This window comes from Canis lupus, chromosome 15 (genome assembly GCF_011100685.1).
Source record: "Canis lupus familiaris isolate Mischka breed German Shepherd chromosome 15, alternate assembly UU_Cfam_GSD_1.0, whole genome shotgun sequence".
In the NCBI taxonomy this organism is placed as follows: Eukaryota; Metazoa; Chordata; class Mammalia; order Carnivora; family Canidae; genus Canis; species Canis lupus.
The window spans coordinates 49,914,134-49,929,010 of record NC_049236.1 but is presented as its reverse complement, the minus strand read 5'-3'; the positions used below and the strand labels follow the sequence as shown (position 1 = coordinate 49,929,010).

Here is a 14,877-nt window from a genome sequence, read left to right as displayed (position 1 = left end):
ATAAACAGGCAAGATAACCCAAGGTGTATTGTAAGACCAGTGTGCCCTTTGGGGAATAAGCTTTAATCATTCCATCAGACCACTTGAGTATTTTTTTGCACCAGTGAAGAAGTACTAGTCTGTCTTCTAGGCAGGATGGACTTAAAACCTGTTCAATGGAATGGAGAATGGTGTCATAATAATAATAGCTACAAGACAAAGGGTGGGGGGATAGAAAAAAGAATACTCATCATTTATTCCCAAAACAAACTCTCCTGAAATTTGTTCTGAGTTATAAAGTCCCTTCCTCTGGAGCTCTCCTTACCCGAAATGGGGTGTTGATTCGGCTCGTGAGAGTATCTAGGATGTGGACATTCTCGTGCTGATGCAAGAGGATAAAACGGAGGAAGATCTCAAGTAGCGCTGGCTCAGAGATACTACGCAGAAAAAGGTCCAGATACGCAGTTGTGGTCATAACCTCCTCCACAGTCACCTGGGACCAACGACAGAGTGAGAACAGGTGAGCATCCTTTCGATGCTGTGATACATGCTTCCCCAAAGGCCCCTGGCCTCACCACAGTGACCCCATCAAGGCAAGGACATGCCAACCACAAGAACACGCTTCAGAGCTTCATCTGAAGCCTATAACCTATTCACATTCCACAATACCTCATGCTGCTTCTGCCCTTTAATTCAGTAAGGGAAAAGCAAAGACATAAAAAAAAGCAATTCAAGTGTTCTGACAACTCTAATCATCAAATGCAGTTCAAATACCATAAAGATTTTAGTGTGTAACCACAAAGGGGAAAAAAGAGATAATGGAAAGTATCTACATGGTCGGTAAAGGATTAATTAGAAAGCCCAGTATAACTGTTTCATTATTAGGCATCCAATAAATATTTATTGGACCCGCTATGTACAAGAAGCTAGAAACATGAGAACATATTTTCTGTCCAGGAAGATGGGTTTATATATATAGTCTAATAAGCAAAATAATAACATCATAAGTGGCAAATAAAGAAGTACAAAGTACTGCAGATGTTTAGATATATTTCTGGAAAGTTGCAAGTCGAATTTTTATAACTGAATAATATAAAGTGATATTTATAAAGTGCTATAAGAGTTTACCACTTAAAAAGTAACTGACTTTTCTTTTAATAATACAAATTAAATTAGTATCGTCTACGTGATGTGATTCTTCTATGCAGGGGAATGTGCATAGTCTTTCAGGGAAGAGAAAACTCTCAAGAGTCAAGTTCTTCAAAGTGCCAAGTATTTGGTACTTAAAGCATTCAAATTTTAAACATTTTGATAAAGAATATTTTGAGAACTCATATACACCTGTCTTCCTAAAAGCTAACTATAACACCTCTTGATGAACGGGGATCATCAATTTCCCTACTGTCTGTAGAATAGAAATACCCAAACTGGGATGTTTGAAAATCACTAGGGAAACAGTACCATATCTCAGATTCCAACTCTATCCCCTAGAAATCTTGGAAATCTCCCCTGCCATGAGTGCAATGTACTTGATGCTAAATGAAACAGATGGCGATGTTTTTGAGAGATGACATCTTCTCTTTCCCAGTTTTTCACTTCCTTCTTCCCTCCTTCCAAAGCGTTAGCTGTCACTTTATCACACTGTTACTGGTCATTCCTTTTATATTATACTCCTCTCCTCTTCGTAATTGTCTGCCTTCAGAATCCACAAATCAGTTCGGAAATTCCGAGCTCCCGATCTGCCGTGTCAGTATAGATAGGCCCCATGTGGGTACATCTGTATATAAAGGCTTAAATTATATTTATAAACTTTCTTGGTTCCTAGGTATGTTCCAGGTAGAGCAAGGAGTCCAGGTGAGTAAGACCTGACCAAATCAGTTTTGTCTATTTTCTTTATTCTAAGCAGGGCAGGCCTATCCAGTACATGTGAATGGACCCTCTCAGGATGTGTTGACAACTGAGTGGCCTGAGCATGGCACGCATCAGAGTACAAGCATCCTCCCCCCCCCCCCCAAAAAAAGGCATCCTCCCCCTCCTGCTTAGCACCCATGCTGCGCGCCCTCAAAGCATTCGACACACACCGTGGCATCCGACCGACTTTAAAGGGCTCTCTGTGGCCCAAATATCACAAAGGAAAGAGGTAAGCCTCAACCACTTGGTAATATATTTCCCAAAGAAAAGTGCCCCTCACAGGCTGCCCCTGCTCCTGAAACCCACTGCTCCTACCCTTGTGTTTCCTGCTCTTCTCCAGACCCACGTTCGTGGCACTCTTACGGCCGTCCTGGGACACACGCTATGGCTTTTTTATTACTCTGGTGCAATGCGCAGAGTTTGGCACACAGGAGGTACTGAATGTAACGTTTCCTGAATAAATGACAGCCCCCAAGGTCCCAGTGATTTACATTTGCCAGAGTTGAGCTTAATCTTTAATTCTTCTCTCTTCTCTGGCCCTCTGTCCTGAGGGCCCCAGAGACTGGGGACATTTTTTATAAAAACCTATAAAATAACTGATGTCACCAACTACAGCCTAAGGGGGAAATGATTCACAACACCACCAAACACACAAGCTCCATTAGCTCACACCTGTTCCGCCACCGCAACCTCAAGGTCCTTTAGCAAAAGAAACTTAATCCAAAATCATGGGTGCAAAGTCTAATTCCCTAACAATCTTGATCGCTAGAAAAAAAGGAGCACTAGTCATTTCAAAAGGGCCATGCATGCATGGAGTCTCTGCAATACTGCATTTTCAACCTTATTTACTGAGCACTGCTGAGCTGACATGTCCTGCAGAATTCCAGGAGCTGCCTTTGCACCAACAATGCACCATCAGCTTTTCCCCCCTTAAGTTACACATGACCTTAATAAGCTCAAAAGCACAGCCATAAACCCTTAAGAATAGAAATCTCAGTCTTTGGGGGCAGACATGAAAGCAGGGCATTAAGCATCTATTGTTTACTACTCTTAGGCTGCATAAATGAAAGATGATTATTATTATTATTATTATTAGCAATCAAAGCCTGTCATTTATAAGCTAAGAGGATTTAAGAAAATACGTGGAGGGGCAGTATTTACATAACGTGGTATGAATACCCAAAACGCAATTCTATTAAGCATCGACTTGCAACCTCTTTATAAATTGAGGTCACACTCACCTCAAGCTAAGATCCAAGGCAAGAAGATCTGGTTCCCTTCCCTTTCTGTCTCTTCCCTCCTCCATATTCAAAGAGCCCTCAGCAGACTTTTATCCCAGAAAATCTTTTCCTGCCCCATTATCTTATTTTTCAGAATCTTCCTCTAATCCCCCAAATAGACAACCTCCTTAACGAGGATGAGACCAGAGCCTAAATGTGATCACTTGAAAGCTAACGCTGAACCACCAGGGGAAAGCAGCTCTGCCGCGTGGAATGCAAAACCGAAGCTGCCACTCATGCCCCAAAAAGGAAGGCTTAGCCAAACAGGACAGTAGCATCCTCTTCCTGGTCAGGCTATGAAGGACAATCAGTCGTGGATGTACGTAAGACCTTCTGCCTTCCAGATGACTGTCGCTGTCCATTTCTCTGGTTCTGTAAGGAACTGCAGGTAGCTACCCATTTAGGAAGAAATACCAGGGGAACCCTGGGTGGCGCAGCGGTTTAGTGCCTGCCTTTGGCCCAGGGCGTGATCCTGGAGACCCGGGATCGAATCCCACATCAGGCTCCTGGTGCATGGAGCCTGCTTCTCCCTCTGCCTATGTCTCTGCCTCTCTCTCTCTGTGTGTGACTATCACAAATAAATAAATTTATTTTTTAAAAAAAGGAAGAAATACCACTAGAAGTAGTAAATGAGGTTCTACTTTACTACCATATAACACACAAGAAAAATTGAAGGATACTAAAGCCTAGGAATGTGAATTTTCACTAAAGGCAGACCACAATGACAGCAATAACCCAAGGAAAACCCTTTCCCACAAGCAAATAATTATCCTTGACAAGATAAACACAACCAGAATCCAAACGATGTATGAGCTGAGACATCCCGTGTCTGTGTGTGTGATTTTTCAGCCCCCATTCTAGAAGGAACCGGAGCCCTGACTCAGGGACTTAATTTTACTTTTATCAAGACCAGTTTAGTCGATCCTTTGAAATCAAGCCCTTTTTTCACCCACCTCCTCCACCCTCCACCAGCCCTCACCTGGGTCCCCCTCCATGCCAAGGGCTTGTGTTTTCAGACTAGAGTCTGACGCCAAAAGGTGGACAGTGAAACCAATTTACTGGTTCGCTTGTGGTTTAGACCAGGGTCAAAGAGATGATATCAGGGCACACAGCATGTAGTAGGTACTGTTTTGTAAAACTTGCGTGTGCCTGTTTTCTTTTTTCAAACTATATGTAATGAGATACATTCCATAGGCATGTGCCTTGTTATCTAGTTAGTAAAAAATTCAGATGCACACGCTCAAATGCATAAGATAAATTTCTGGCATGTCTTACAGTCAGAACACCTGGAGAGCACTACAGTACACTGCAATAACCGGACAAACCCACAAGCCTTTTGGCCATCCTCTCACACCCCCTGGTTCCGGTCACTGGTCCTGCACTCCAGACTACAGCCCAGCGTGCTCTGGGTCTGCAAGATGTGCATATAGAGGTGAGATCAATTCTCTGAATGGGACAGCAGCTGAATTTATGGTCAATCTCCTTTCTATCTTAGCTTAAGAGCTCCAGCCAGGTATTTTTTTATTAAATCTCAAACTTCTCAGAAATAGACAAAATAGAGTTTGTTTTCCTTTAAAAGGGGGGCGGGGATCAGCAGGAAGGGAGGAGTTGATGCCATGTGTCACATTCTGTTGCTGTAATTCAAAACTCTCTCAAAAATGAAGGCCACAACCAAGTCCAGTCATCATGCCCACAATCGAGGCAGCACATTAACTTAATGCGTAGCGTAGGAGTGAAATTGAGCATATAGACATTCTGACCTTTCTGTAATCAGCTCTAGTTGGGCAATTCCATTTGCATCTAAATTAGCACCAGAGTCCTCCCTGTAATGGCAGGTTTATGTGTGTGTCCTGAAAAACAAATTTCCCACCTGCTAATTGTTTTTTTGTGATCCAGTCACATTGGAACAAACAGATGGGTCCTACCTTCTGTCGCTTGGGCAGGTGGCAGGCAGTGGGGTCAGGTGACTGTTGCCTTCTCTCCAAGTCAGAAGCCACCTTTCCTTGGTGTTTCCTTCCACATACTAGAGAAAACTAGCTAAGCAGGGTCTCCCCCAGGTCACCTATGAGTCCTCAGACCCAGCAGCCCTAAGTGGAGGCTGAGGAAACAGACCCGGGCCAAACCCCTCCCAGTGAGAACAGCAGGAAGGAAAGGAACACTGAGGCCGGGTCCTCTGGGACAGGCATGAAGGAGCCTCCACAGGGAACACAGGCTAAGGCCCTGCCTGCTGCTGCCACACAAGCTAGTGGCCGGGCAGGAGGCAGGTCCACCTGAGGGCAGCCAGGGGCAGCGGGGGGGGGATGCTCCACAGCCATCTTCCTCCCTCCCAGGACACAGAGTGCAAAGAACATTCAAGTACGGAAGGGGAGACAGACAGCCTGCTTCTCAGTGAGCAGTCCCACTGCTTCAGCCAAAAATTCAGGACAGAAGACATTTGGTGATTCCAAGTCTATAGAGTCTGCAGTTGAGAAGTTAGGCTCCCTCCCTCCTGGTCCCTCATGCCTCCCTTCTGCTCCTCCACCCCTAAGCCACACCTGTCACTGACTCTGCCAGAGGCAGGCCAGGGACGTCAGTGGAGGTGACATCCAAAGTCCATAAGTTTGGCTACTTTTTCCTAAAATACCTGAAGAAGGAAGAAATTAAAATGCTGGCTATGAGGACATCAGCAACACACCTTAAGGAAAAATGTTAAAAATAAAACCAGTGTCTCCCTTTTACTCTTTTTTTTTTGGTGTATCTATAAATACAGTAGATAGAGATCCCTGGGTGGCGCAGTGGTTTAGCGCCTGCCTTTGGCGCAGGGTACGATCCTGGAGACCCGGGATCGAATCCCACATTGGGCTCCCGGTGCATGGAGCCTGCTTCTCCCTCTGCCTATGTCTCTGCCTCTGTGTGTGTGTGTGTGTGACTATCATAAATAAATAAAAATTTTAAAAAATGTTTAAAAAAATACAGTAGATATAATAATCAAATCAAATATTAATTCATTCATTAAATATAATACACTTCCTCTTGCCTATCATAATCATAAACCTCTCCAAGGGGCAGTCAGCAAATTATTTCTAAAGCCTCCTTCCTGTGCTGTGTGTGCATAATCTGTATCCTACTACATTATAATATAACTTACCTACCATAAACCTACGACCATTGTAACTTACTAATAACTTATCAGCTACAATTAACTTACTGTAGCCTACGACTACCATTATAACTGTAATTCAGCCTATGATCCATTACATTTGAACTTCTTCCGATAGATTTTAGTTACTGAAATACTCCAAATAGCACGTAAAGGTATTTTGACTATTTCAGAGTTTGGTTCTGAAGTCAGAATTAGCAGAAAAACTCTGGGATGTTTCAGCTCAGAAGCAAAGATCTGAAGGGTATCCCCAAGATCGCTCAATCCTTCCCTTGGCTCTTCGCTGGTTGCTTCAGAAAGATTCTTCATGGTTGCAATATGGAATTTTGCACGAACACATCATCATCATCGCCGGTCAGTCTCCGAGCACCCACTGTGTAATGTATTCTCAGCCTCTTGCTTCAGCACTTGGGAGTCCACACAACCTCATGAGGACTAACTGTGCCCAAGCAAAATGACACCTCCTAAAGGAAAGGATCCTGCGGTCCTCTAGGCAGCCAGAAGGCTGGAGAAGCAGGCTCAGAGAAGAAGGGGCTCGGCCACTGGGCAGCCAAAACACAGAGAACCCCTCTCCCCTCTTCTGAACTCGGGCAGGGAGGACACTGCCTCCTTTGGCAGCACAGCTCAGCTCTTACCGACCAGAAAGCATTCCTCACTGTAAAGGAAGATTCCACCCCTGTCATTTAAGCACCTGTGCTCAAGTTAAGAGGGGGCCTGGGGGCGGGAGTGATAAGAAAAAGCTCTCTCTCCAAACTCAGCTGTCCTTCCTGTTCGGGGATCCTTGTTTTAAACCCCCACCTTCCTCCTCTTCCAGGCTAAGTCCATTTCCTTTCTCAGTTTTCTTGATACACTCTCCCATCCTTTAGGATTGCACACTTACTGCAGAAACGACCGTGTCTGACCTACAAGGTGAATTCTCAAAGCACCTGGTACACCGGCAGGGACTCGGAGGGTAATCAATAAATGTGTCGAGAGGGAAATCAGCAGCCTTGGTACTAATAAAAGCACACGGTTTTTATAGCCCACGTTGGGGATGCCTTCATTAGCCAGGTGGTTCAGATTAATTTGACAATGCACGAAAAGAAGAGGATATTTTCCTTTTATAGCAAATAACATTTCATTGAAACCACAGAGCCCAACTCATGCCATGCTCTTGAATTACAGCAACCTCAAAAAGTGATCCATTGGGGAAAAAAGAAATGCTTCCTCAGTTTTCCCCCTAATTTCTCTCCCTGATTAATCAGACAGTACTATTGAATTCTAATGAGACTGACTTTAAAACCCAACAGCAGAGCGGGAATAGTTTGGGCCAGAGTCTCAACCAGCAGCTTCTTTAGAATGAAGTATTTGAGAACAATTATAAGAAGGCAGGCCGCCTCCCTCCTCATTCAATCTGCCTGCTGGGTTAAAGGTATTATTTGGACCAGAGTGTTATACATGGGCCAATTTCCCTAGACACCAAATACTTTTAACAAAGGCAAGCCCTGATGACAAAAGACAGATTTCACTCCTGGCTCATTTGCCATGAGATGGAAAGTCTTCGACACAATGGAAGATTGAGAAAACACACAGGCATCTGCCCAAATGAATTCAATAATTCTAGTCTTTCTGGTCCTTCTTCTCTGTTATCCCTAACCTGCTCATCACCTGGCACTGGATAATCACAGGGTGAGGCACACAGGGGCACACCCGCCCGAGCGATTCTGGCTCTACCTCACCTGAAACGCGAGTCACACAAAAGAAAGGGGTGGTGGGGGAGAGCAGGAAAATGTTAGCGTGAGGCCAAAGGAAAGTAGGCCAAGAAGGTAAAACAAGCAGACTGTAAACTTCCTTTCTGTTTTCCTTATTTCTTGGTTTTCTTATGAGAACTTGAAACACTTGCAGGGCATTTGTTGCTGATAAATGTTTAATGTTCTCCTAGGATGATGCAGGGAAAGAATACAAGATTCACACCAATCTACAGACCAGACCCTCCTTCCCCCTCCTCACAACTGTTTCCAAGACAAATACCTCCTGGCTGCCTTAGATAAGGCGGGGCTTTGCACAAGCTACTTTCTGTGGTTCTCTGCATTGTTGTCGGGAGGGTGGGACCCTTCCTATCTTTCCATAATTCTGATGCTTAAGAACGGAATCCTCCAGTATAGCATTATCTCCCTTGTGCGCTTGTTGAAATTCAAAAGGAAGAAAGAAAGAAAGAAATCTAATTTCCCATTTCAAATCAAAAGTGAACGCAAGCTTCATTTATAACTCTAACTCTCCTCTCCTACAGAGGCAGAAAAGTGACATGGACCACAGAGAGCCTCCATGGAGAGGAGGAGGTCTTACAGGATCTTCCCCTGCCTCAGACTCTAAAATCTCACTGTGTGCGCACCCGCGTGCATGCTAAGACAACAAATGCGGTTTAATCCCCTAACTTCTGGCTCCTCCCAACTCCATCTCTCCGATCCTGAGCACCCCCCTGCCCCCCCCCATCCCCAGCAGGGCACATTCAATGACAGGTGAAGCCCTACAACTGCCCAGCCTGTGCTTTTTCTACAGAATAATAACAAAGTTCTAGCTCTGCATCCACAGAAACTGAATTTTGTTAACACATAAGAAACTGTGAGCAGGCACTTCTATTTGTCCCCCGCCCCCAATATTCAATCTCCCTTTCTTCTTCCTTAAGGAAGCAACTTTAAATCCATAGCTGAAAAACTCTAGTTCCCTCCTTCCTTTGCATCTGGGTCTGGCTGTGCCTGTCTTGGCCAGCCAGTAAGGTGTGAACAGAACTGGTGTATGGAATAAAAAAAAGGATTATTAAAGGGAGTTTTCTGTTATCTACAGCTAAACCTTATGCAAACTGATACAGTGTTTTCTCTGAAAATAAGATGAGTTGCTTTGTAAGCAAATTGCTACAGCGACCTCCTGCCAGCATTTAGAAAGGCACCTCGCATATACTGGGTGTTCAAAATATATTTGTTGAGTGAATGAATTAATAATGAATGTTTTATACCAAAAGGAAACCATCTAACACTTGCAGCCCATAAGGCTAAATACAGTGTCGAGACCAATCTCCTAGCCCATTCTCCTAATAATCCTCCCAAGCATGAGAACAGCATTTTTCAAAATTTTCTTAACCAGGAACTATCATCATAAGAACAGTATTTTACAATAACATATAGTATTTACCATTACTGAGTACAATGCAATCTGATATTTTCTATTTTATTGTCTTTTAAGTGCTAATTGCAACCAACCAAACCGAATTTGTGGCTCATTACTATGACAAGACTCAGTGTTTGAAAACTCTTTAAAATATATATACACACACACACACACACACACACACACACATCTGTTCATTTTTCTGTTAATAAATAAGAGCCGACACTAAAGTTTGATTTTTTTAATACAAAAATCTAAAATATTAAAAATTTCATAGAAAGAAACAGTAGTAGAAAAAAAACAAAACCTTGTGCTTATTTTGTTTGACATTTTTATACAACCGTTAAATACCATCGCTGATGTCTTGGGATCTCTACGACATAAAGCAAATATTGAATCTGTACTGGGAAAATCTACCTAGGACCCAGCAGGTATTGAGAGCTGGCTAGTTGACCTGTCCTCCTCCTATACCCACTCCTGCTTTCCATTTCGCGCTGGCAAATGGTAGTGTCCTCTCTCAGCACCCACCAGGCCTGTCCTTTCTCCAAACTGTCTAGTCTGGGTGATTAAGTATTTGTGTTGGCTGTTCTTTCTCTTAGCTAATAAGGGAATCAAAAATGCACTTCCTTTCTAAGCTGGAATTCTCGAAGTCTACAGATAATAATTTAAGGAAGCAAAAGGCAGCATGGGGAAGTAGAAAGTGGACCGCAGTGGGAATGTAAAACACTTGCATTTTAATCCTTGGAATCTGGTGACCTTGGGCAAGCCAAGCAATCTTTCGGCACCTCAACTGCTCTAGCTATAAAGCAAGCACAGTGCCCTTGACCTGCAATGTAATCCAGCATAGCAAGTTTGCAGGTGTCGGTGAAGGAGGCCAATGAGGAGATGTGGTGAAAGCCTCTGGGAAAAGTGCCTTCCTCCACAGATTTTAGTGAGCACATAAGGTGAGGCTCTACAAGATAATAGAAAAGCACTTTGGAACACTTAGAGGACTCCCTAATGTAAATACAAAGCCACCACATAAGCCTTCTGTGGATAATCTAATGTTAAGGCACTGAAAAAAAATCACCTATTTCATATCCTCTCTTCCCTTTGCAAATATTAAACTCACAGTCTCTGAATATTTCTTTTCACATCATGAGAGTTAGTGTGCTCAGCTGTGAAATGATGGCATTGAACCAGATGATCTAGCCTTTCAATTCCAAAACCCTGAGATTCCTGGATTTCACGTCAGGGTCATGAGACAAGACCTAACTTCTGGCCTGTGCCTTGGTATTTCTACCTCCCGGCATAACTGATGCGGAACCTCCTCGAATGAGGCGACAAGGGGGCGAGGCACGTGCTTTTGAGACATTTATTCACCAACTTGCATATCTTCTGGGTGCTCTTTGTGTGTGCAGGAAACTAGCAGCTGAGGGTGCGCAGCAGCAGCACAGGCCGCGTCCTGTCCCCGCGGCACGGCCAGCAGGTGGCTGGTGAAACGCACCTGGCGAGCCCGGGGGCCGCACGCGGGAGCGCAGAGATGCGGGAAGTCGCCGTGTGCCCGGGCCAGGGCTTCCGTCCGATGCGGGCCGGGGCTGGGACTTAACGGGCGAACGCATTCTGCACAGACCCGCGAGAAGTAGAAAGAATAATCCAGCAGGAACTCGGTAATAAGAGCAGAGGACAACGAAGGCATCGCTCTGACCTCGGGCCTGCACTTGAACATCCCAGGGGACGGCAGGTTCACAGGCGGGAGGGGGACAGATCACGACGGGTTTTCAGATACCAGGGAGGTCAGTCTGGATTATCTTCTGCAGGTAACAGGCCCCCATTATGGGCTCTTCAACGTGGCGAGGACACCTAAGCCACCTCTCTCTGTTTTTGTGATGTGAATTACTACTTCCAAATCTCTAGATTTAGAACGGTTGAATTTCTGCAAACCCGACAGAGAAAGCTGGTCCGAATGTTTCACCCCACGCACAGGGTCGCCCAGCAGAGTACCCTGGCCTCTCTGCCTCCCTCACCACCATCTCCCCCAGGACAGGAGGAGTCACTGGTCACTCCGATGAGGCTTGTCCCTTCCTCTCTTTCCTTCTGGGAGCCAGACTGCCAGCAGGAAGCACGCGTTCCTCTCTGCTCCTCCCGCCCCAGGTTCCACGGTGTGTCCTGCAAGTCTGCCCAATCCCAGGGGTTGATATTAGGAAATCTTTTTTTTTTTTTTTAAAGATTTATTTGTTTTAGAGAGTAAGCACGATCAGGAGACACAGAGGGAAGAGAAGAGAGAAAGAGAGACCCTCACGTGGGGCTCGATGCCCAGAGCAGAGCTGGAGGCAGAGCTCGATCTCAAGACCCTGGGACTCTGACCTGAGCCTAAACCAAGAGTCGGCCACTTAATGGACTGTGCCACCCAGGTGCCATGACCTAGTGCAAACTCACCCACAGGTATAAACCCCATGTTCCAGCATCGCTTTTATGGACAATCAAGGCCCTATTATGATCTTCTGTTTCCCTCACTCGTAGTTCTTAACTTGTCAGAACTCAGAGGGGAAGGAAAGCCCTTTACACCTCAGTGAGACCAAACAGACTTTTCTGAAACTGCATGACGTCAGCTATGCAGTCAGGTCCACTAATGCGTGTAAATGCTTTAGACTCCAGGGCCAGTGCTTCAGTGAAAAGGCGCTGCACCTCCAGGCACTGCCGACCTATGGCAAATGGCGCAGGCGACACCACAACAAAGTTATGGCAATACACAGGCAGTCCTAACAGGGAGCAGAAATTCAAAAGAAAAAAAAAATTTTATAGATTTTATTGATTTATTCATGAGAGACACAGAGAGAGAGGCAGAGACACAGGCAGGGGGAGAAGCAGGCTCCATGCAGGGAGCCCGACGTGGGACTCGATCCTGCTCCCGGGATCACGCCCTGACCCGAAGTCAGACGCTCAACTGCTGAGCCACCCAGGCATCCTCGGCATCTCCTCTTCTTGGCTTCCCGACGGCCCAGCCCTCTCTGTACAGCCGAAGCCCACAAAGCCCCAGGGCAGCAGGTGTGACTGACACTCAAGTAATCCCCATAAACACATCCCCCCCTTCTTCTCTCCTGACCCCCCTTCCACACTGTTTAAGATCTATATTCTATCCTCTCAGAGGTAAACAAGCAAGCTAGACACAAGATGAATGATCAGTGAAATTAACTCTTCTAGGGAGCAACTACATTTTAAGAGATTAGTATGTGATGAGACTAAATTATCATACGTTGATTAGGTGAGGATGAAAATTCTGAGTACACCTTTCCCAGGGGGGCCTCTGTCAACACCCCCTTACTGTCCCACTCTCAGCCCACTAGAAGGACAACTGGACACACAGGCCATGAGCTTCTTATATCTCAGGTGCCATTTCCAAAGGAGGAAACAAAATGATTTTTATAATTATCATTCATCATGACCTATTATTAATAGTATTTCCAGAAATAGCTACCATTTGCAGAGTCCCAGCCCTGTGTCATGCACAATGGTGCTTCTTATAGGTCACTGGAGTTCATTCAATTTGGCCTTGCAAAATAGGTGTTAGGGCCCTCATTTCAAAGAAAAGTGAGGCCCATAAACTTGCCCCAAAAGTACACAGTAGGTGGCAGAGACCGGATTCACCAGAGATCAGGTCTGCCTCATAACAAATTTCATATTCTTTGTACTATCTTGAGGAGAATTTGAGATAAGAATTCTAACAATTCCTTGGCATTCTTGTCCTCTGCCCTCTGAAAACTGAGCAAAAATACTTTGAAATTGAATAGTTGTGTCAACTACGTGGGCTGATTAAGGTCAAAGACACTATCTCCCATTACAAGAGTTGAGTCATGGCATTTTGGAGGATTTATACCCTTTCCTGCCTTTTTACCACTCCATCCCTCCTCCAACTAATTCAGTTACATTTCTCAGAAACCAGCTGCTCCCAGTAACAGGTCGGGACTCCACTCTAGAAAGCAGCATCTCCAAAAAACTCACTGAGCATCTTACTCCTGAGAACCACCAAAAGGGCTAAAATTGATTACTGAGCCAGCAGGAAGGGGGAAAAACGCTCTCAAGAGGAAAAAAAAAAAAAAAAAAAAAAAAGGATGTAATGTGAAACACCAATTTTCCTGCTATCACTGGACACCTGCCAACAATACAGAATCAACGCCTAAGACGAGGCCAATTATAATACTACATTAAACTGCCACTCACAAAAGCATTAACCTCTGGCCCTCACCGCTCCTCGCTATCCCAGAAAGTACCATTCCTCAGACCTCGGTCAGACACCAAAGCTGACTCCACCAGCAACAACCAGGGATGGAGAAATGGAATCTTTTAGACGTAGTGATGACCTCATTACAATCCCAATGCAGAAAAAAAAAAAAAAAAAAAAAAAAACAATCCCAATGCAGGACAACTTCTGGTCCCAAGGAGAACAATGGTTTTCAGATACAGATCTCCAGTGTTCAACTTGACTTAGAATCCAATGATTCAAACACATTTCAAGGACATCATACAGCAGTGGTCCTCCACCCTGAATCTATGTGAGAATCATCACCTGGGGAGCTTTTAAGAAAAACCCAAGTTCAACCTTCATCTGGGTCTAAATAAATCAGAATCTCCAGAGGTGGGACCAGGCCTCCCTTGTTGATTCTGATGTGCATCAGGGTGAGGACCACTGTCCCAAGGATGCCTTATACTACGTTGGTGCTAAGATGCCATTTAAGACATTTCAGCTGATGGAGTAACAAAAGTAAAATCAAAACAAAACAAAAACAAATAAAAACAGCAACAAAAAAACACCAGGTTTTTGCTGAGCGGTACTCTGTAAATATAAGGATAACAATCGCATTCTTTCCTAAGCAAACTCAGGCCCAGGAGGTAAGTGAGCATTTCAGATCACAGGGCAAGTCAGCGGTGAGACCCTCACCCTGTGTCACCCACGCAGTCACCAAATTATCCTGTTTGGTCGATGCTATCTTCTGCCACTGGCTACATGAAGTAAGTACTGTGCAAAGCTTGAGAAAAGATTTAAAACTTCTTAGAGGAAACAAAGGAGTAATTTGGAAGCTTCCAAAAACTTCCATTATCCAACTGGATAGAATATTGTACACTACTAAATTCGTTAACTGTCCAAATGAGTACTAGAGAATTTCCCAAGAATAAAAGCAGGATTTAATTAATTCCCAACTATTATGGGAAGACCCATTCTAGAAGAGTTAATGTTTTGAATTAATAAGGAGAAGAATCCAAGCACCAGTTGGAAAAAAAAAAAAAAAAAAAAAAAAACAGCTGATAAAATGCTCACTTCCTTACCCTCCCTCCACCATTAAAAAAAGGAAGAAGCAGCATGGTCAATAGCATGGCCTACTTTTAGCACTGTGAGGTACACAGTGATCCTAACATCATTCTGGGCTGCTAACCTCACTCATGATA

General features: G+C 44.5%; 1 protein-coding gene across 9 annotated transcripts in view; it reads right to left on the bottom strand.

Annotated features, from left to right (window-relative positions):
- FAM160A1 (family with sequence similarity 160 member A1) overlaps positions 1 to 14,877 on the bottom strand; it is a 232,600-nt gene that overhangs the window by 34,650 nt on the left and 183,073 nt on the right. For all 9 annotated transcript variants that reach the window (XM_038559018.1, XM_038559020.1, XM_038559023.1 and 6 more), the window contains one exon: positions 305 to 472. In XM_038559018.1, coding sequence (XP_038414946.1) covers positions 305 to 472 — 168 coding nt within the window. The remainder of the gene's footprint in view (positions 1 to 304; positions 473 to 14,877) is intronic.